At 36.6% G+C, this 24,634-nt stretch overlaps 1 protein-coding gene across 2 annotated transcripts in view; it reads right to left on the reverse strand.

The window, feature by feature from the left end:
• The window catches only part of SPATA5 (spermatogenesis associated 5), a 323,645-nt gene that overhangs the window by 222,042 nt on the left and 76,969 nt on the right, over window positions 1-24,634 (reverse strand). For both annotated transcript variants that reach the window (XM_043486957.1, XM_043486963.1), the window contains exon 11: window positions 19,186-19,395. In XM_043486957.1, the coding sequence (XP_043342892.1) occupies window positions 19,186-19,395 (210 nt within the window). The remainder of the gene's footprint in view (window positions 1-19,185; window positions 19,396-24,634) is intronic.

Consider the following 24,634-nt stretch of genomic DNA (forward strand, 5'->3'; position numbering starts at 1 on the left):
GATTAGGGGGCAGAGAGAATGCAGCAAAAGTTAAGGCTACTTAAAGTGGGAGGCAGAGCCATGTCAAAAACAAGTATAAATTTTATCCTGCAAGCAATGGGAAGAGTCTTAGGGGAATTAACTGATAATGGGGGTATCATGGAAAGATGATTCTAGCCACAATATAAAGGATGGCTTGAAGAAACATATGAAACCATAAATAGAGACAGCAGTTATGAAATTCCTAAAACATTAGCAAGAAATGATGAGGCACAGGTTTAAGATAAAACAGTGGAATGGAAATGAGGAGAGAACCACATAAACTATTTAAAAAGATAAAATAAGCTTAATTTGTTAGGAGTAGCAAGATGTGAAAGTGAGAGAGAATAATATAGAATACTAACACAAATTTAAATTATATATTGCTGATGTTCACAAGGATTTAATTCATAAAGGAAAGAAGGATGCTCAATATATTCAGGTAACAACTCTCAGAAATGTATCTCATTAAAAAAAAGCTCACCCAAACTGATTAAAATTAAAAACTTTGTAGTCATAAACATAAGTGCTAACATTTATTGAACATTTCTAAGCACTTTAAAAATACTGAGTCATATAAAATGACAAAGAGATGCAAAGCTTCTAGGACGACTTTCCATCTGTGAGTAAAATAAAGATCCACACAAAATCAAAAGCAGGAAAGATCAGAAACAAACGTTTAGCACCTTAAATTCTTTGTTGAAATACAGACACACTGAATCATTCATTTTTTCATTCAAGGCCATTTATTAAGTGCCTACAGTGAGTTTATGGTTTAAAAGATTACTAACATAATCTTAGTCTTAAAATATAATAATAATTATATTCTTATAAATTAAACTATTGTGAGAAGAAAATATCACAACTAGATAGAGAATGCTATGAAGACAAAGAAAAAGAAAACAAAGATTTCTTCCACGTAAAGGAATCAAGGAATAATTCTGAACAACAATGAGATCACAACTATGTCGGGTCATTTAGAATGGAAGGAGGGTGTTAATAAACTAGAATAGAAAACTAAAAGCTACCAAAAGGAAACAGCCAGAATGCAGAAATAAAATATCTGGAAGCAACAGAGTTCATCATCAGAAAACAGGTTTTGGGGCAACATGTTGGGAATAACCAGGCAAGAAGAGCAATGCCACAAGGGGCAGAAAGCACAGTGTAGAGTCTGCGAGTCCTAGGTGGAAGAGATGGTGGGGGTGGGGGTGGGGCCCACGGAGGAACATCAGTGCGGAGCTGAGTGGTGGCAGCCACCCAGCATGAGATGTCAGAGACCAAGAAGGGTATGGAGAACTTTCCACAGAGAGGGGGCTCGCCATAAGGTAATAGAGCTTGGTTTCTAACTTCCCCATCCAAAGGTATGCAAACCGCTTTAAGAATCTTATACATAAAGTGGTATAGTATTATTTGTAGGTAGATTGTAAATTAAATATGTATACTATAAATCCTAGAACAAATATCTTTTAAAAGGTAAAACCAAGAAGCTGAACTATTGAGAAAACAGGAGAGATAAGCTAGAATACCAAAATAAACTAATCCAAAACTTGGTGGGGAAAGGGAGGAAATAAAAACAAATCAAATGAACAAAATCATGGGCATTAACAGTCTTTCAAATCATAAACATGTCTGATGAAAGGAAGACAAGTTTTTAGTATTTTTTAAAATATCTCTACAACAGGTGCTTCAAAAATACTGCAACAAGATAACGTGGTAACAAGTACATAGTTTAGAACATGTGGGATCAGGGCAGAATAGTCAAGGATAAGAATTAAAAAAGGATAGGAAGAATAACTCAAAGTTCAGGTGGACAAAATCCAGCTGCTCCAAAGATACTACCAGTCAATGGGTTATCTGATAGCATCAACACAGAAATCCTTAAGAAATGAAAGGGCATTTTATCTTTCTGCCTGATTTTTTGAGTAATATAAAATGTGGCATGAATAAATTTTATAAAACATTAACAAGATTAATTATAATGCTCTCCTCCCCCCACAAAGAAAACTGTCAGCTACTTCTTTGTCTAGCTTCCTCATATCCTTAAAAATAATCTTTTCAAATTACTTCAGAGTAATAGATTATGCCTACCATAAAAACCTATATTAGGCTAATTAGGGGGCAGATATGCACGAAAAGCATAATTGTGATATATTACAAAATATTATTTAATATTTAAAGGTACTTCTACATCTGACTGAAATCTACCAATAACCAAGCAATGCATAAACTATCTGGAAACAAAGTTATTAAGAAAACTTGCTTGGGACAGTGCTTTTGATGACTGAATGCCATTTATACTTAGTGTATCAATTGCTTGTACACTGGTACTTAAACAATCTCCAAGCAATCATGTTTACACAAAAGAACTTTTTTTAAGCTAATTCCCCAAAAGTACTACAGAGACCTCATCACCAACAATTTATCTTAATTTCTACTTCCCAGATGGGGCTAGCAGTAAAGAACCTGCCTGCCAATGCAGGAGATATAAGAGATGCAGGTTTGATCTCCGGGTTGGGACTGCCGGGAGAAATATCAATAACCTCCATATGCAGATGACACCACCCTTGTGACACCACTTTAGCAAACAGAAACTAGAAAGCCTCTTGATGAAGGTGAAAGAGGAGAGTCAAAAAGCTGACTTAAAACTCAACATTCAAAAAACTAAGATCATGGCATTAGGTCCTAATACTTCAGGGCAAACTGACGGGGAAACAATGGGAACAGTGACAGACTTTCTTTTCTTGGGCTCCAAAATCACTGCAGATGGTGACTGCAACCATGAAATTAAAAGATGCCTGCTCCTTGGAAGAAAAGCTATGACAAACCTAGACAGCATATTAAAAAGCAGAGATGTTACTTTGCTGACAGATTTCCATCTAGCCAAAGCTATGGTTTTACCAGTAGTCATGTATGGATATGAAAGTTGGACCATAAAGAAGGCTGAGTGCTAAAGAACTGATGCTTTTGAACTGTGGTGTTGGAGAAGACTCTTGAAGAGCCCCTTGGACTGCAAGGAGATCAAACACAGTCAATCCTAAAGGCAATCAGTCCTGAATATTCATTGGAAGGACTGAGGCTGAGGCTGAAGCTCCAACACTTTGGCCACCTGATGCGAAGGGCTGACTCATTAGAAAAGACCCTCATGGCTGAGAAAGATGGGAGGCAGGACCAGAAGGGGATGACAGAGGATGAGATGGTTGGAAGGCATCACCAACTCTATGGACATGAGTTTGAACAGGCTCCAGGAGTTGGTGATGGACAGAGAAGCCTGGTGTACTGCAGTCCATGGGATCCAAAGAGTCTGGCATGACTGAGTGACTGAACTGAACTGACCTAATGAAAATAAGGAAAACTGCAGGTGTCACTATTATTTTTAATTATTATCACGCAAACTCTGTTTTACTGTTATTGTTCTTACAGCAACTCTCCATAAAAGTCAAGAGCGTAACATAAAATAGTAATCCAGTGAAGCGATTTTTTTAAGTAAGCAATATATTTAATGCATATATACCACCTTCTAATTATCTGGCTTTAACTAAAGGAAAGTAGTTAGATAACTTGGAGAAATGATTACTGATCTCCACAGAGCTGACTCTAAATAGATGACTTGAATATCAGTGCTAGAACAAGATTATGATCATTTCATGATCTGAGAATACAATATGCTGCTACTGGTAACAGAAAGATTAACTTGTTTTAAAAATCTCATGTACAAGCAAACAGACAATAAATACTTTGTTGAAAATGTGAAAATACGGCCTATAGCTTTCCATTACTACCTAGAGGTAGGCTACAGAAAACTCTGTGGATAAGAAAGAGTGCTTTTTTCCTCCAAAAGCAAAAGGAAAGAAAAAAAAAATCAAACCAATTTGAAAATCAAATCTAGGAAGTTAGCACTGAGAAGAAAACCTAGGTTAGAATATAGAATAACTCAAGTATTACTAACATGTCACAGTAGTAATGAAAAGTTCTATAAGGCCTCTAGAAAACATGTGATTTTGTACAGTACATGCTGAAGAATTATATCTGGATGCCAGACCTAAAAATGCAATGCCACTAGCTGAACTGATATGTTACCTGAATCCAAAATTCTTTTTTTTGCGTGACTTTAAAAAAACTTATTTATTTTAATTGAAAGCTAATTACTTTACAATATTGTGGTGGTTTTTGCCAAACATCAACATGAATCAGCCATGGATATACATGTATTTCCCCATCCTGAACCCCCTACCACCTCTCACCCTGCCCCATTCCTCTGGGCTGTCCCAGAGCACCAGCTTTGAGTGTCCTGCTTCATGCATTAAACTTGCACTGGTCATCTATTTTACATGTGTAACATACATGTTTCAATGCTATTCTCTCAAATTGTCCCACTCTCGCCTTCTCCCACATATTCCAAAAGTCTGTTCTTTACATCTGTGTCTCTTTTGCTGTCTTGCAAAGAGGGTCATTGTTACCATCTTTCTGAATTCCATACAGTTAATATACTGTGTTGGTGTTTCTCTTCCTGACTTCTTCACTCTGTATAGTACAGCTCCAGTATCATTCACTGACTCAAATGCATTCTTTTTCATAGCTAAGGGATATTCCATTGTGAATATGTACAACAAAATCCTTATCCATTCTTCTGCCAATGGACATCTAGGTTGCCTCCATGTCCTAACTATTGTAAACAGTGCTGCAATGAATACTGGGGTACATGTGTCTCATTCAATTCTGGCTTCCTCAGTGTGTATGCCCAGCACTGGGATTGCGGGGTCATATGGCAGTTCTAATTCAAGATTTTTAAGAAATCTCCACACTGTTCTCCATTGTGGCTGTACTAGTTTGCATTCCCACCAACAGTGTAAGAAGGTTCACTTTTCTCCACACCCACTTTACCATTTATTGTTTGTAGATAATTTGATGGCAGCCATTCTGACTGGTTTGAGATAGTACCTCATTGTGGTTTTGATTTGCATTTCTCTGATAATGAGTGATGTTGAGCATCTTTTCATGTGTTTGTTAGCCATCTTTATGTCTTCTTTGGAGAAATGTTAGGTTTAGTTCTTTGGCCCATTTTTTGATTGGGTTGTTTATTTTTCTGGTATTGAGCTGCATGAGCTGCTTGTATATTTTTGAGATTAATTCTTTGTCAGTTACTTCGTTTGTTATTATTTTCTCCCATTCTGAAGACTGTCTTTTCACCTTGCTCATAATTTCATTCATTGTGCAAAAGTTTTTAATTAGGTCCCTTTTATTTTCATTTCCATTACTCTGGGAGGTGGGTCATAGAGGATCTTACTGTGATTTATGCCAGAAAGTGTTCTACTTATGGTTTCCTCTAAGAGTTTTACAGTTTCTGGTCTTACATTTATATCTTTAATCCATTTTGAGTTTATTTTTGTGGATGGTGTTAGAAAGTGTTCTAGTTTCATTACTTACAGGTGGTTGACCAGTTTTCCCAGCACCACTTGTTAAAGAAATTGTTTTTTCTCCATTGTATATCTTTGCCTACTTTGTCAAAGATAAGGTGCCCATAGATGTGTGGATTTATCTCTGGGCTTTCTATTTTGTTCCACTGATCTATATTTCTGTCTTTGTGCCAGTACCATACTGTCTTGATGACTGTAGCTTTGTAGTATAGTCTGAAGTCAAGCAGGTTGATTCCTCCAGTTCCATATTTCTTTCTCAAGATTGCTTTGGCTATTCGAGGTTTTTTGTGTCTTCATATAAATTGTGACGTTATTTGCTCTAGTTCTGTGAAAAATACCATTGATATCTTGAGTATATTACCCAAAGCAATCTATATATTCAACTCAGTTGATAGGGATTGAGTTGAATCTATAGATTGCTTTGGGTAATATACTCATTTTAACTATATAGATCTTCCAATCCATGAACATAGTATATTTCTCCATCTATTTGTGTCATCTTTGATTTCTTTCATCAGTGTTTTATAGTTTTCTATATACAGGTTTTTGCTTCTTTAGGTAAACTGATTCCTAAGTATTTTATTATTTTTGTTGCAATGGTGAATGGGATTATTTCCTTACTTTCTCTTTCTGTTTTCTCATTGTTAGTGTATAGGAATGCAAAGGAATTCTGTGTATTAATTTTATATCCTGAAACTTTACTATATTTATTGATTAGCTCTAGTAATCTTTTGGTGGTTTCTTTAGGGTTCTTTATGTAGAGGATCATGTCATCTGCAAACAGTGAGAGTTTTACTTCTTTTCCAATCTGGATTCCTTTGATTTCTTTTTCTTCTCTGATTGCTGCAGCTAGGACTTCCAAAACTATGTTGAATAGTAGTGATGAGAGTGGGCACCCTTGTCTAGTTCCTGATTTTGTGGGAAATACTTTCAATTTTTTGCCATTGAGGATAATGTTTCAATTATCCTGTATGTGGTTTTGCTGTATGGCTTTTATGTTGAAGTATGTACCTTCTGTGGCTGCTTTCTGGACAGTTTTTATCATAAATGGGTGTTGAATTTTGTCAAAGGCTTTCTCTGCATCTATTGAGATAATCATATGGTTTTTATCTTTCAATTTGTTAATATGGTGTATTACACTGATTGATTTGCAAATAGTGAAGAATCCTTGCGTCCCTAAGAGAAACTCACTTGGTCATGATGTATGATCTTTTTAATATGTTACTGGCTGAATCCAAAATTCTTTATGAAGTCATCATCACTAAGGAAGGTAATTTTGAATTTGAAGTTCACTGCCAAAAATTTCTTATTTTCTGGTACAACAAACTGTAAAAGATTAAATTCAGTTTCAAAGATAGATACATTTTATTTTAACACTAACAGAAAACTTAAGGGATCATAAGCTGTGCTCCTATACTTTTTGTTTTCAGTTCAGTTCAGTCAGTTCAGTTCAGTCGCTCAGTTGTGTATGACTCTTTGCAACCCCATGAATCACAGCACGCCAGGCCTCCCTGTCCATCATCAACTCCCGGAGTTTATTCAAACTCATGTCCATCGAGTTGGTGATGCCATCCAGACATCTCATCCTCTGTCGTCCCCTTCTTCTCCTGCCCCCAATCTCTCCCAGCAACAGGGTCTTTTCCAATGAGTCAACTCTTCGCATGAGGTGGCCAAAGGAGTGGAGTTTCAGCTTCAGCATCAGTCCTTCCAATGAACACCCAGGAAAGATCTGCTTTAGAATGGACTGGTTAGATCTCCTTGCAGTCCAAGGGACTCTCAAGAGTCTTCTCCAACACCACAGTTCAAAAGCATCAATTTTTCAGCACTCAGCTTTCTTCACAGTCCAACTCTCACATCCATACATGACCACTGGAAAAACCACAGCCTTGACTAGATGGACCTTTGTTGGCAAAGCAATGTCTCTGCTTTTTAATATGCTATCTAGGTTGGTCACTTTCCTTCCAAGGAGTAAGCATGTTTTAATTGTTCTATTTGAGGTCAAATATACATCCAATTCTTAAAAACAGAAGAAAACAGCAACTAGTATCAGCAAATTTTATGAAATATTGCTAAATGCTTAATATGCATTATCCCCATAACTACTTACAACACACCTTTGAGGTGAATACTCTTATCATAATTTTAAAGAAAAAAATATTGAAGTGAAAAAAATGTAAAGTAATTTGCACAGTCACACAACTTAGTAGATGACAGAACAGATAGTGAAGCCTCTTAATCGTTATGCCTGACAATTAGAGAAAATGCCCCAAATGGTTAGCCACCAACAGGCAAAAAAGATAAGCAACAGATTAGAATACAAGCATTATGTGAGCTACTCACAGAATTCTATTAGTGAAAGAGCTTCACGAGAATCATTTATTCTAACCTATCTCACTTAAAGCCTGAGGAAAACAAAGCAAAAGAAGTTAAGTGAAATATCAAAAGTCCTAGACAAACTAAATGACTATTAAAATAGAGGATTTGAATTTCCAGACTACTAATACTACTGTTTCTAAAAACTGTATGTCCTCTGATTTTCAAATTCTAAAAAGAAAAAAATAAATAAATAAGGAAATGTCCTCTTAAGACTAGACACAATACCAGCAATTCAAATTCAAAGGTTTTTCTTGGGAGAGATTAGGTGACAAGGGCAAAGCCTAACTTTCAATAAATAGCTGCTAGCATGGCTTAGTTTGAACATTCTTTGGCACTGCCTTTCTTTGGGACTGGAATGAAACTGACCTTTTCCAGTCCTGTGGCCACTGCTGAGTTTTCCAAATTTGCTGGCATATTGAGTACAGCACTTTCACAGCATCATCTTTTAGGATTTGAAGTAGGTCAACTGGAATCCCATCACCTCCACTAGCTTTGTTTGTAGTGATGCTTCCTAAGGCCCATTTGACTTTGCATTCCAGGATGCCTGGCTCAAGGTGAGTGATCACATCATCGTGGTTATCTAGATCATGAAGATCTTTTTTGAATAGTTCTTCTGTGTATTCTTGCCACCTCTTCTTAATATCTTCTGCTTCTGTTATGTCCACACCGTTTCTTTCCTTTACTGTGCCCATCTCTGCATGAAATGTTCCGTGGTATCTCTTATTTTCTTGAAGAGCTCTCTAGTCTTTCCCATTCTATTGTCTTCCTCTATATCTTTGCACTGATCACTGAGGAAGGCTTTCTTATATCTCCTTGCTATTCTTTGGAACTCTGCATTCAAACAGGTATACCTTTCCTTTACTCTTTTGCCTTTTGCTTCTTTTCTTTTCTCAGCTATTTGTAAGGCCTCCTCAGACAACTATTTTGCCTTTTTGCATTTCTTTTTCTTGGGGATGGTCTTGATCACTGCCTCTTGTACAATGTCATGAACCTCCTTCCATAGTTCTTCAGGCACTTTGTCCATCAGATCTAATCCCTTGAATCTATTTCTCACTTCCACTGTGTAATCGTAAGGGATCTGATTTACATCATACCTGAATGATCTAGTGGTTTTCCCTACTTTCTTCAATTTCAGCCTGAATTTAGCAATAACGAGTTCATGACCTTAGTCACAGTCAGTTCCCAGTCTTGTTTTTGCTGACTGTATAGAGTTTCTTCATTTTTGGCTACAAAGAATATATTCAATCTGATTTCAGTATTGACCATCTGGTGATGTCCATGTGTAGAGTCTTCTCTTGTGTTGTTGGAAGAGGGTGTTTGCTATGACCAGTGCATTCTCTTGGCAAAACTCTATTAGCATTTGGCTTGCTTCATTTTGTACTCCAAAGCCAAATTTCCCTGTTACTCCAGGTATCTCTTGACTTCCTACATTCACATCCCAGTCCCCTATAATGAAAATGATATCTTTTTTAGGTGTTAATTCTAGAAGGTCTTGTAGATCTTTATAGAACCATTCAACTTCAGCTTCTTCAGCATTACTGGTTGGGGCATATTCTTGGATTACTGTGATACTGAATGGTTTGCCTTGGAAACGAACAGAGATCATTCTGTCATTTTTGAGACTGCATCCAAGTACTGCATTTCAGACTCTCTTGTTTACTATGATGGCTACTCCATTTCTTCTAAGGGAGTCTTGCCCACAGTAGTAGATAAAATGGTCATCTGAGTTAAACTCACCCATTCCAGTTAATTTCAGTTCACTGATTCCTAAAATGCTGATGTTCACTCTTGCCATCTCCTGTTTGACCATGTCCAATTTGCCTTGATTCACGGACCTAACATTCCAAGTTCCAATGCAATATTGTTCTTTACAGCACTGGACTTTACCTCCATCACCAGTCACATCCACAACTGAATGCACTCATCTCACATGCTAGCAAAGTAATGCTCAAAATTCTTCAAGCCAGGCTTCAACAGTACATGAACCATGAACTTCCAGATATTCAAGCTAGATTTAGAAAAGGCAGAGGAACCATAGGTCAAATTGCCAACACATACTAAATAATCAAAAAAGCAAGAGAGTTCCAGAAACACATCTACTTCTGCTTTACTGACTATGCCAAAGGCTTTGACCGTGTGGTTCACAACAAACTGTGGAAAATTCTTCAAGAGATGGGAATGGCAGACCATTTGACCTGCCTCCTGAGAAATCTGTATGCAGGTCAGGAAGCAACAGTTAGAACTGGACATGGGACAACAGACTGGTTCCAAATCTGGAAAGGAGTACATTAAGGCTGTATACTGTTACCCTGCTTATTTAACTTATATGCAGAGTACATCATGTGAAATGCCAGACTGCATGAAGCACAAGCTGGAATCAAGATTGCCAGGAGAAGTAGGAAAAACCTTTATCACTCAATTCCCATAAATTTTTAATTGATAATAAGTATTGAAGGACAATATTTAAGGATTGCTGGGAGAAATATCAATAACCTCAGATATGCAGATGACAACACCCTTATGGCAAAAAGTGAAGAAGAACTAGAGAGTCTCTTGATGAGAGTGAAAGAGGAGTGAAAAAGTTGGCTTAAGCTCCACATTCAGAAAACTAAGATCATGGCATCTGGTCCCATTACTTCATGGAAAATAGATGGGAAATAATGGAAACAGTGAGAGACTTTATATTTTTTGTCTCTAAAATCACTGCAGATGGTGACTGCTGCAAAGAAATTAAAAGATGCTGGCTCCTTGGAAGAAAAACTATGACCAACCTAGACAGCATATTAAAAAGAAGAGACATTACTCTGCCAACACAAGTCTGTCTAGTCAAAGTTATGGGTTTTCCAGCAGTCATGTATGGATGTGAGAGCTGGACTATAAAGAAGGCTAAGTGCTGAAGAATCGATGCTTTTGAACTGTGGTGTTGGAGATGACTCTTGAGAGTCTCTTGGGAGGCAAGGAGATCCAACCAGTCCATCCTAAAGGAGATCAATCCTGAATATTCATTGGGAGGACTGAAGCTAAAGGTGAAACTCCCACACTTTGGCCACCTGATGCCAAGAATGACTCATTTGAGAAGACCCTGATGCTGGGAAAGATTGAAGGTGGGAGGAGAAGGGGAGTACAGAGGATGAGATGGTTGGATGGCATCACCTACTCAATGGACATAAGTTTAAGCAAGCTCAGGGAGTTGGTGATGGACAGGGAAGCCTTGCATGTTGCAGTCCATGGGGTCACAGAGTTGGTCACGACTGAGCAACTGAACTGAACTGAGCATTTGAAAAAATGAATTTTACTTTGAAAAATGAAAGTTACTTTGAAAAAAAGTATTTTATTGATAACTAATAGTATCTAATAGTAACTAACAGTATCCACTTACAATGGTTAGATACATACAGAATCTCACATTTGCTCATAAACTATTTAATTTTTTAAAAAAAGGAATAATAAATCCCTAGAATAGATAAGACTGATAAAACTAGATAAGGTTATTTCTCTTCCAGTTTTACTTACCAAAATAACTATGTTATGATAGTCTTGCCACATTTCACCTGGCTAGATAATTGCCTCATTGATAATGGTGACTGATAAACCCACCAAAAGTAGCATAAATTGGGGTGTTAGTTTTAATTTTTCCATGACAAAGATTTCAAGTGCTTTAGTTTATAAAACAACAAAAATAACATAAATACATGTAAAAATATGTCTGACTGTTTTATTAATCTAGTGGAAACTAAACCTGACTTATCTCTTTGTTTTAGTGTTTGACACCATTCAGTCACAAATTCAAGTACAGTAGTCATAGATTATGCTCTTGTAATTTTGCCCCTTTAATCACTACTGGGTTTTTTCCCCAGTCTTCTCAAGGGCTTTTAAATGTGTCTTACACCTGCCTGTTACTTTTGGCTTTTACAATTCATATCCAGCTTTTATAAGTTCCAAAATGTCTAGGGAAGGCAAGTTAACCCAAGTGTTAACTATGGTTAAATGTTATGGAATAAGCTCATAAAAACCCAAACTCACATGAGGTAGAATTACATATAGAAATGTGAGTAAAGGATCTTGAAAATTAATATAAAGTACAGCATTAGCACACAGAAAAGGCCATTTTGGGAAGGTACTTCAAAGAGTTTGAAAACTGGCATTAGGAACTAGGCATGAAATGCCTGGGTGAGTAAAAAAACCTAGAAAGTGAGAGCGGCTGGCAAGGAAGGAAACAGAATCCAAACTGTTTTCTCAAAAATTATAATACAAACCTTCCCCACAATTCATTCATTCAAAAAAAGAAAAGGACACGTTTCTTTAGAACTTAACAATATGGGCACCATGCTGGCTACAATTTAGCTAGCTATAGTGTGCCTGTGCACACTCCCTGGCCCCAGAAAAATCGCTTATATTATTATTGATCACTCTCATCGCTGTCAATCTTCTTTACTGACTACTTTGCAGAATCTTAAACATGAGGTCTCAACTTCCATTTTTTCATCCCTAGAAATGAGCATTCTCTTGAGCTACAAGTAGTAGTAGAAGTAGTAGTGTGAGTCGCTCAGTCATGTCTGACTCTTGGCAACCCCATGGACTGCAGCCCGTCAGGTTTCTCTGCCCATGGAGTTTTCCAGGCAAGAATATTGGAGTGGACTGTCATTTCCTTCTCCAGAGGATGTTCCCCACCTTGATTGAACCAAGATTTCCTGCATTCCAGGCTGATTCTTTACCGTCTGAGCTACAGGGAAGCCCCCTTCAGCTACAAACTTGTGTTCAACACCCTTTTAGACATTTCTGTCATCCTGTTCTAAAGGCATTTCAAACTCCACAAGTCTAAATCCCAAATGAGTACCTGCTTTCCCAACTCAAACCTACTTTTCCTCCTCATCCGCTAACTCTTCCTAGAGTTAGTGTGGTTTTAATGACCTGCCAGTCATTAAAAGTAAAATTTTAATCACCTTTAACTTCTTTCTCATTTCTCACATATAATTAATCATCAAGATTCTAAATGCTAATCATTTTGCTATTTCATTTGTTTATTCTCACTAAATTATGAGTTTTGGTAGGTAGCAAGAAGCCCTTCTAACCACTTCATTTACCATGTACAGTGCCTAACACACAGAAGGTGCTTAATATATATTTGAGTTGTTGCTACAAAAGTAAAATATTTACAAATAGCTTAAGTGTAATAGACATGAATTAAATTTCATTCAAAGGAGATTTAAAAGAAGGAAAAAATAATCTCTCTCAGCTGGAATCCACAAGTAAAAAATTAAACTAACACAATAACAAAGTTTTCTATTAAATATTCTATTTCCCTTTCCTGGAAATGTAAAAGTATTCTTTTCTTTTATATTTCTCTAGGTCTTCTTGGATTCCAAATACTAAAGGTTTTATTATTTCTTGTTTATATATTGTCATTTTTTTTACTTTTAGCCAAATGTTATAGAATACTTTCATGTCAAGACATCATTTTGATACAAACTCAACTAAAAAAATAATTTATTAACATATGTGGTTTTAATATATGATATCTCAGCTTTAACATGTCTGCATATACAGTGCACAAATAACACTAAATTTAAGTAAATTCAATCTAACTCCTACATAACTTTGTGATTCTGACCATGGCACAGTAACTATTCTATCTGTCCTAAGAAAAATAGAGAACTATTAGTTATTCCCTAATAGCATTAAACATTACTAAAACTAAGTATATGTCTTTAACTCTGACATCAGTAACTGTCAACTTAGAGTATGGGGCACATGAGACAACACTATTTGGAGACATAACAGAGATTTTAAATTAAAAAAAAAAAAAAAAAACAACTCTAACAGAAGTTAAAAAGAAACAGTTTCAGACTCTAGATGAGCCCAAATAGCAATAAAAACCTGTAGAAAGAGAATAACAACTTAGGGTCCACAAAAGGCATGGAACTGGACACAGTTACTGGTGAGACTCTAAATTAGAATCTGCGCCCAAGGTGAAAGAAAAAATATAACTAAAACACTAAAAGCAAGTATTCTTTATAATGTTCGGGTCTGGGTCTGAGGCCAGAACCAACATACCTTTATTGGCTTCAACGGAGAACAGAACTGAAACAGCCAAGCTCAGAGCAGCCCCAAATCCAGTTTTCTTCAGCCAACCTCCTCTAAGGGCTTTTCTCTGTAACTTTCCACTAACTTGGGGAACATGAACAGGAGGGTGATGAACAGGTCTCCTCCAAAGCCCTCACCCAAGGAACTGACAATCTCCCCATGATTCTTTTCCTTCCCTGCATTCCACCCATCATGTACACTGCAATACAGAAATCTGAGTTGGCCTTTTAAACTTCAGTTATACTCAGTCTGGTCATACTATGGCTCAATCTGTGATACTAACCTTAATACTTAAATAAATTCACAGATTTTTCTTTTTCTTTTGGTAAAGTTCAAGGTTTACAGAGGTCTTCCTTGATGGCTCAGTGGTAAAAAAAATCTGCCTGCAATGCAGGAGATGTGGGTTTGATCCCTGGGTCAGGAAGAACCCCTGGAGGAGAAAATGGCACTCCAGTATTCTTGCCTGGAAAATCCTTTGGACAGAGGATCCTGTCAGGCTACAGTCCATGGGGCAGCAAAGAATCAGACACGACTGAGTACTCATGCGAGGTTCACAGAAGAATTGAGCATACAGTACCAAGACTTTCCATATATTCATTCCTACCCCAATACACACTCAGTTTCCTCTATTTTTATCATATATTATTAATATATGGTATATTTGTACTGGATATATGACTGGATATATGGACTGGACAACCCAGTCCAGTATTCTTGCCTGGAGAATTCCATGGACAGAGGAACCTGGCAGGCTACAGCCCATGAGGTCAAAAGAGTCGGACACAACTGTTTCAGGAGTAGTGGTCAGGTATTCTAAAGAATGAATGTCCTTCAATTTGGGTTTGCCTGCTGTTTTTCTCATAGGTAAACATGGGTTATAAGTGTTTGGGAGGGAGACCTTGGGAATAAAGTACCATTCTCATCACATCATACATACAAGGGTACATACTAACATGACTAATCCTAATGATGTTAACCATGATCACCTGGCTGAGGCAGGTTTCTCCACTACCAAGTAACTCTTCACTTCCCTCCTTTCCACATTGAATTCTTGGTAAGGAAGTCATAACTATATGCAGGAGTTAAGCAGTTAGGCCCTCTAAAACTTTTTCATTTATGTTTTTAAAATAATTCTCTCCAAAGGCCTATACAGGTGAAAAAACCAAGTCTTAGAGAACTTGTTAAGGCTATAGAGCTAAAAAGTGCTAGTATTAGAAACTGAACCAAAGCTTTATGAATCCCAGCTTCATGCTCTTTTCATTGTAACACACTCAACCTCAAGGGCACAAATTATATACTAATGAGTAAATTTCAAGCTCTACATTATTCAACCTCTAGTCTTTGCTCCTGAACTTCCATTTAATTCATCAGGTTCCTGTTCCTTCGGCAGTGCTTACCCTTTCTTATTAATTTAACCAACTTCCTCTCCAAAGCTATGCTGTTTTCCTCAGTTTTCCTTGCCCTAGAGAAGCAAAATTATTCTTTAAACTAGGTCCCAGAAATGTCTTTCCACATCTCTGAACTTGCCCTATAGAAACTGCCTGAACTACCTTCTCTAGTAACTTGGTGTAATTAATGAAAAAAGGTACTGGACACTAGTTTTATTTAAAAAAAAAAAAAAAAAGGAAGATTGTATTATACAGTGGTTCAGAGCTTAGACTCTGGAGTCACAAAGTCCTGAGATCAAATTCCGATTCTATCACCATTTCTTTGACTTGGAAAAGTCACTTCACCTTCTCAGACATTATTATCCTTCTTTGTCATCCTAGAAACTAATCTTAAAGCATTCTGTATATAAAAGAGGTATCTATGCAGTTTTCTATGCAGTATCTGCAAAATGAAAGCTCCATGATTTATAGACTAGCCTACATGATTTTTTTTAAAAAGTTTAAAGATGAACTTGGAATTTATAAAGTTCAGATTAACTTGTACCTTTGGTAACAGAATAGTAGGGCATCTAGTAAATGGACAAAAGTAATTACTCTGAATTGTGCACTGACTTCAATAAAATACACAGTTGTGTTTTTTTTCCTGAAAATGGGATATATTTTGGACAATTCCTCTATGAGACACGTATCAGAAAAAATTTCCCCCAAAGGTCAAGGATATACTAGGTTCATTGTATTCTTGTACTTGCCAATACTGTTCATAAAGGACTTGCCGAAAATCCCTGTCAGAGGCCTAGCCCCCCTTTTTCCAGAATCAGTAACTGTTCTTCATAAAGTGAAGTAGCCCAGCTATTCAAAGGTAATTAATCTATTGTAGCACTCCAGACAAAAAGCAAAAGAGAAGCAGAGAGGAAATTTCAACTGGAAAATATTTTGACGTAATTGACCCAGATGACAAACTAAACTTAAGCATATGTCAAGTGCTACAGTCTGTACAAAAACACATACAGATGCCAAAGGATATTAAAAGTCCACACAAGCCAAGCTGAAGACTTAACTCTGAGCAGAATATAAATCTTGTAATCACTGTTTAGAAAAGATGCACAGGGGGAGCTAAAGGGTTCTTTCATAAACTAAGAGAAAGAAACATTTAAAGTTTTAAAACTCTTTATCTTGGAAATTGAAGGTAATTACCATTGCAAAAAGTGTTAGGGAATTTATTCTTTCCAATATATCCAAAACACTTAGGTCTCCCAATACTGGTATCTATTTTTTTCTGATCACTTTCAAAACGTATAAGATTTATTATTGCAATAAGTTCAAATTTAATTATAATATTTAAATCCCATAGAAAACAAATATCTATGTTGAAAACGAGACAACTTTTTCACAGGAAAATAAAACTTGCAAGAATACAACATGAATCCCTAACTTCTTTAGCTTGATTTCCTCATACATAAACTATATGATACAGCTACTTTGTGCGTGCTAATTAGCTTCAGTTGTGTTCAACTCTGTGTGACCCTGTGGAGTGTAGCCCGCCAGGCACCTCTGTGCATGGGGATTCTCCAGTCAAGAGCACTGGATTGGGCTGCCCTGTCCTCCTTCAGGGGATCTTCCTTACCCAGGGATCGAATCCACATCTCTTGTGTCTCCTGCATTGTCAGGCAGGTTCTTTACCACTAGCGCCACCTGGGAAGCCCATAGCTACTTAACTCTTCTCATAAATTAATCAGACCAAGATGAAAGAACCAATGAAAATGCATAGAAAAGCAAATTATTTTTGTGTTAACTTTTTCTTTTTTAATTTTTAAACAGATAGGAAAATCTGAAAGAACAGTAAATGAACATGCATTGTTCATTAACTATATTCTCCACCCAGATTCAAAAATTGATTAATACTGTCAAAGTACACAAAATTGTATAATGAATAAAAGTCCACATTAAATAAACATTAATAAGTAGGATATGTAACCTTCCCTAAGAAAATACAAACTCAACTTATGAAGAAAATTTCTTAACATCATGTATCTTTTGTGTATGTGACCTAAAAGAATTAAATACTTAATGAAAGGCATTTATAAGTTAACACATGGTTATTTTATATGAACAGTGTCCAAGATAAACCTTATAAAAAATCTTTTTACTATTTTTTCACCATGAAAAAAAATCAAAGTGAAACTATAAAGTTACGAAAGGTTTCAAAGTCAAAAACTGTGATAAAAATATTTCTAAGTAATCCTAGGGTAGGCCAGAAAGCAGTCCTGGTAGCAACTGTTATCTTCAACCACAAAAGAGTGAGATACTAATTTGTAAGGAAATACACATGCTTTTGCTTCCTTGATATTCAAGTCTAAATAACTGTGAGCTAAGTCCTCATTAAATAAGTTTCAGGTATCCAGTACTCAGGAAAAATTCAAAGATTATGACTATACAGTTGTGGAAGGTAGGCATAGAGAAAAGAAGATGACAGAAAAAAAAAAAAGGAGGAAATGCCAGTAAAATGGCCATGTTCATTACCACAAGATAAGAGAACAAGGACCAAAGAGAAATCAAGATGTCTCTGGAAATTTCAAAATCACTCATTACTCCAACATTTAAAACTGCAACCCTTAAAACTATGGTTGTGAGTCAGTGTAACTAATCACAGTGAAAATGGTCTCCTCCCCAAATCCATATCCAATATCTTCCACAAGATAAAACAAAAAAAAACAGGCAAACACTAGTGACTGTGATGATACTGATTCTCAAAAAGAAAATATCCTAAATACATCTAAATAATATTCCACAGAAAGTACAGCTGATCCTTGAAAAATGAGGGGGCGAGGGCTCTGACCCTCTGTGCAATCTAAGTATAACTTAGTATATAACACCATATATACAGTCCCCCCGTATCTGCCAATTCAATCCACTGTAGATAATGTAACATCATAGTAATTACTATTCAAAAAAAAAATCCTGTGTATAAATGGAACCACACAGTTCAAATTTAGGTTGTTCAAGAATCAACAGTAAAGTATTAATAAAAGACTGACCTTCTGAAATGTTTATACTAAAATAATTGTGAAAACTGCCAATGATTTCAATGTTTTAAGACAGAAAACATTTTATTATGAAAAAAATTCCCTGACAACATCAAAATAAATTATCATGTGCCTTTTTTCTAAATGATTTTAAGGTTAACATATTTAAATATGTACTTCTGTGATAATGTCTATAGAGATGAATTTAAGGCTTTATATATATATACACGTGTGTGTGTGTGTGTGTGTGTGTGTATACATACCCTGGAGGAGTGCATGGCAACCCACTCCAGTATTTTTGACTGGGAAATCCCATGGACAGAGAAGCATGGCAGGCTAGAGTCCACGGGGTTGCACAGTTGGACATGACTGAAGCAACTTGGCATGTAGTGAACAAACAATATGTGTGTGTATGTTTCAGAATATAAAAAATGTATATATACCTTCTGACTAGAAAAATATTTTTTAAAAATTTATTTTTTCCATATAAAGTATCTCAGTTCTTTTAAAATATTATGTTTATAAATGTTAAATTTATTAAATTCATAATTAAATTCATATTTAAGTCATGGTTAAGCAAAAGTAAAAAAAGAAAAGTAGCAAAAAAAGAAAACTGGTTTCTATTACATATGGGTGAGTGTAAGAAATATTGAAAATCAAGAAACTAAACCATGATTTGCTGATTATAGGCACTAATTTATTTATCTCTCATCTCCCTATATTACATTGCCATTAACCACAAAAAAAAAAAAAATTCAACTACTCCTTAAGATGGCTTTTCATTCTCTCCTAAGGGTAGGAATCAGAGGATAGGTGGGGGGCGGGACAGAGGGGGCGGGCTGCTGGAAGAGAGAGTAACAATTTAATAAACTTAAATCCTACCTTTATAGCCAGGAAATTCAGTCCACTCTCATTGGCCAAAGCCTTCGCGATCATTGTTTTAGAGCATCCAGGTGGCCCATACAAAAGAACTCCTTTGGGTGGCTGAATACCCATTCGGGTGAAAGACTCAGGATGTTTCAAGGGCCATTCCACAGCCTGTTTCAGTTTCAGCTTGACATTTTCCAGTCCTCCTATATCTGACCAGGATACCTGCAAAACAAACAAAAAATTTAAAACATATGTATACAAGAAAGGAAACAGAACTATTTAAAAATCAACAATTTCCTTAAAAAATTCTCAACAAGATTAAGAAGTAGGAGTTTATAAAATGTGAGCTGCATATTATAGAAATACTAAAGAAAACCAAAATGTTACTGTTTGCAAGTCTTACTTGTATAAGTAACTGTTTAAACGACTGAATATACTGTTAAGTCTATATTCTATTCTATATGCCTTTAAAAACTAGCTTTCATCTGTTTGAAAATAGTTTGAATCAGTGATTCAAGTCCAAATCTACTTATCTAATTTCTTATATTTCTTTTCTTGAAAGCAAAATTACTTTCAAATACACTTCTGCAGGTCCTTATGGAACATATAATCTTTACTGCCTTTGGTATATTAATAAGAATCCTCAAAATTTTGTTCTTCCCAAAATGTTCCCCAAACAAGAGAGCTCTTTACGTTTATTTACTTAATAAATATGCGTTACATACCATATAAAGTACACAGGAAACAGATGAGACATAAATCCAGACCCTAAAGAACTTAACAAATATCAGTAACACACACGTAAATAACCATAGTACAATGGGAAGTATACTAACCCCAATGACAAAGAAACAGAAAAATCCTTCGGGAGTTCCCAGGAAGAAAAGATTACTCCCAGCTGGAAGGTAAATCTGAAAGCCAACTCTTGAAGCATGGATGAGATCCAGAAATATGAAAATAGGGAAATGGTTAGGTAGAAGCCAAAAAATTATGAAAGGCTCAGAAGGAAACATGAAGAACATGAGAGAAAAAAAAAGACTTGAGAGGGAAGTCAGAAAAGAAAGTTCTTTTTTCTAAAAAAAGAAAAGCAAGTTCAAGCCATCTAGTGGAGAACCTTGAAGACTAGATGGAGATCAAGAATCTCTTTATTCATAAGAAGTCTTTGAAGGTTTTTAATATAGAAAGCAATATGCTCTGATCTGTGCTTCAAAAAGACTTCTCTGACAAGATTCACTGAAGAGGAGAGTGTCTTCAGATAGAACAATTAAGGATCTATCACAAACATTCTTTAAAAAAAAAAAAAAAAGTAAAGTGACAATCAAAGTCGCTCAGGCCTGTACAATTCTTTGTGCATGGACTATACAGTCAATGGAATTCTCCAGGCCAGAATACTAGAGTGGGTTGCCTCTGCCTTCTCCAGGGGATCTTCCCAACCCAGGGATCAAAACCAGGTCTCCCGCACTGCAGAGCCACCAGGAAAGTCCAAGAATACTGGAGTGGGTAGCCTGTCCCTTCTCCAGGGGAACTTCCTGACCAGGAATTAAACCAGGGTCTCCTGCATTGCAGGCAGATTCTTTACCAGATGAGTGACCAGGGAAGCACCCTGCCCCCCACCAGAAAAAGACAAGCCTGAACTACATAATCACAAGGAGATGATGAAGACACACCAGAAAAATACTGCAGGTCTACAGCTGAGGATTATGAAGGCAGTGGAAGAAAGGAGAATGTGAAGCTAAAGATTTCAAGATGGATTGGTAAGAATATAGACCACAGTAAAAATGATTGGTAGGAGAGAAAGTTAGAGTTTTGGGGGGATATACAGAGTTGCATATATTCACAATTGAATACACATCACAAATGGAGTCAAATATGTGTCACAAATGGAGCTCTGGAAAGATAATAGGGTTGAAATGTTGGGTTTCAGAGACATCCACAAACAAAAAATAGAAACCATGATCAACTAAAATTGCCAACCACGAGAAGAGAGATGTGGGTAAAAGAAAGGTCGATGGATGCTACCTACATTTAAGAGGAAAGAGGAAAAGAAAGAGGAAGAGAAGTCAGAAAACAAATAATCTATTGATACAACCATAAAAAAGAGATAGGTTTTGTTTGTTACTATCATGTAAATATTATTTTTTCCAAATAAATTTTCATTTTTGGGGGGAGGATTCTGTTGTTTTTGTTTTTTGTACACAGAACCAGGATAATTCTGTATTATCGACCATAACACTGAGATAAGATTTAATTATTTTTTTTCTAAATTGCTTTCTTGGGATTTATTTCAAGAAGTGAGATTGCTAGATTAAAAGGCACGAACATTTTAGCTCTCTTAATACCTAATGTCATTAACAATTCAATGGACATGAGTTTAAGCAAACTCCAGGAGACAGTGAAGGACAGTGAGGCCTGGCGTGCTGCAGTCTATGGGGTCTCTAAGAGTCGGACAGGACTGCACAACTGAACAAGAAAAACAATCTTAATGCCAGTTTGCTATTTCAACCAGTTCATCCATTTTAATGGCATGAGGAATATGTGTATATTTCCCTGAAGCATCATCAGCCTTGGGTTTGACTTTGTTTTTGTTTTTCCTAACTGATTTCTGATTTCACCAATTAATAAAATTAAAATTAAACCTAAGATTAGTGCACAAGATCTTACTACCTTAAAAACATGTAGCTATCATCAGTAGGATCCAAGTGACTGTTTATCACAGACAGCAACTATTATTTGTGTAGCCAAAGCCTGCTATAGGCAGGAATACAGCAGAGTTGTCATACCCTGATGGGTAGTTGTTGATGGTAGTCAGCAACTATCAAAAAATTTACAGATCAGAAAGTAGAGATAATTAAGGAGAAATGGCCAGTAGATCTGGCAATGAGGTTATTGGACAGTTGCTTAATTAAATCAGTGGTTTTTATTTTTATCCCTTCCAGCAGTAGTATATATACATATACACACAGCACACACATACATGCATGCACACATGCAAACATGCATATAGAGAGGGAGGGTATGTATGTTATCTAATGGATAAAAGCTGTGTTTATAACTATCAAAAACACATAAGTCAGAGAAGCAACTTTTAGGACTTCAAATGATATGATGTTGCATGATATCCATTCAGTTGTTACTATGCAATTATTGTACCTATGCAATGAGAACAGCACATTCTGTTGGAGAACATGCTCCATGAGGAGCAGCTATTCCATGTCTTGAAGCATATTTCAGTTATACCTTGAATACTACAGAAGAATATTTGAAAAAATGAAAGTGTTATTCACTCAATCATCTTCAACTCTTTGCAACCCCATGGACTGTAGCCTGCCAAGTTCTTCTGTCCATGGAACTTTCCAGGCAAGAATACTGGAGTGGGTAGCCATTCCCTTCTCCAGGGGATCTTTCTGATCCAGGGATGGAACCCAGGTCTCCTGCATTGCAGGCAGATTCTTTACTGTCTGAGCCACCATGAAAGCCTGTAGCAGAATGCTTCCTCCTTAGAAGAATAGCTTTGACAAACCTAGACAGTGTATTAAAAAGCAGAGACATCACTTTGCCGACAAAAGTCCATATACTCAAAGCTATGGTTTTTCCAGTATTCATGTATGGATGTGAAAGTTGGACCATAAAGAAGGCTGAGCACCAAATAATTGACACTTTAGAACTGTGGTGCTGGAGAAGACTCTTGAGAGTCCCCTGGAGAGTGAGGAGATCAAACCACTCAATCCTAAAGGAAATCAACCTTGACTATTCATTAGAAGAACCTGTGCTGAAGATGAACTTCCAATACTTTGGTTATCTGATGCAAAGAACTCATTGGAAAAGATCCTGATGCTGGGAAAGATTGAGGGCAAGAGGAGAAGGGGGCGACAGAGGATGAGATAACATTAGTGACTCAATGGACATGAGTTTGAGCAAACTCAGGGAGACAGTGAAGGATAGGGAAGCTTGGTGTGCTGCAGATCATGGGGTCGCAAAGAGTCAGACACAACCTAGCAACTGAATAACAAAAATTTACATAAGCACAGGTATACAGATAGAATTTTCTTAAAAGTTAGTACAGAACTGACACTGAAGACGAGGAGCTAAGATGGCAGAGGAATAGGACGGGGAGACCACTTTCTCCCCTACAAATTCATCGAAAGAACATTTGAACGCTGAGCAACTGCACAAAACAACTTCTGATCGTTAGCAGAGGACATCAGGTGCCCAGAAAAGCAGCCCATTGTCTTCAAAAGGAGAGAGAAGAAAGCCAGTTCCACGCACCAGAACACCGATGCAAGTTTCCCTAACCAAGAAACCTTGACAAGCCAATCGTCCAACCCCACCCACTGGGAGAAACCTCCACAATAAAAAGGAACCACAAACCACCAGAATACACAAAGGCCACTCCAAACACAGCAATCTAAACAAGATGAAAAGGCAGAGAAATACCCAACAGGTAAAGGAACATGAAAAATGCCCATCAAGCCAAACAAAAGAGGAGGAGATAGGGAATCTACCTGAAAAATAATTTAGAATAATGATAATAAAAATGACCCAAAATCTTGAAAACAAAATGGAGTTACAGATAAATAGCTGGGAGACAAGGATTGAGAAGATGCAAGAAATGTTTAACAAGGACCTAGAAGAAATAAAAAAGAGTCAATTAAAAATGAATAATGCAATAAATGAGATCAAAAACACTCTGGAGGGAACCAAGAGTAGAATAACGGAGGCAGAAGATAGGATAAGTGAAGTAGAAGATAAAATGGTGGAAATAAATGAAGCAGAGAGGAAAAAAGAAAAAGAATCAAAAGAAATGAGGACAACCTCAGGGACCTCTGGGACAATGTGAAACACCCAACATTCGAATCATAGGAGTCCCAGAAGAAGAAGACAAAAAGAAAGGCCATGAGAAATACTCAAGGAGATAATAGCTGAAAACTTCCCTAAAATGGGGAAGGAAATAGCCACCCAAGTCCAAAAACCCAGAGAGTCCCAAACAGGATAAACCCAAGGCGAAACACCCCAAGACAGATATTAATCAAATTAACAAAGATCAAACACAAAAAACAAATATTAAAAGCAGCAAGGGAGAAACAACAAATAACACACAAAGGGATTCCCATAAGGATAACAGCTGATCTATCAATAGAAACCCTTCAGGCCAGAAGGGAATGGCAGGGCATACTTAAAGTAATGAAAGAGAATAACCTACAACACAGATTACTGTACCCAGCAAGGATCTCATTCAGATATGAAGGATAATTCAAAAGCTTTACAGACAAGCAAAAGCTGAGAGAATTCAGCACCACCAAACCAGCTCTTCAACAAATGCTAAAAGATCTTCTCTAGACAGGAAACACAGAAAGGTTGTATAAACACGAACCCAAAACAACAAAGTAAATGGCAACGGGACCATACCTATCAATAATTACCTTAAATTTAAATGGGTTGAATGCCCCAACCAAAAGACAAA

Source organism: Cervus canadensis, chromosome 1 (genome assembly GCF_019320065.1).
Source record: "Cervus canadensis isolate Bull #8, Minnesota chromosome 1, ASM1932006v1, whole genome shotgun sequence".
NCBI classification, from domain to species: domain Eukaryota; kingdom Metazoa; phylum Chordata; class Mammalia; order Artiodactyla; family Cervidae; genus Cervus; species Cervus canadensis.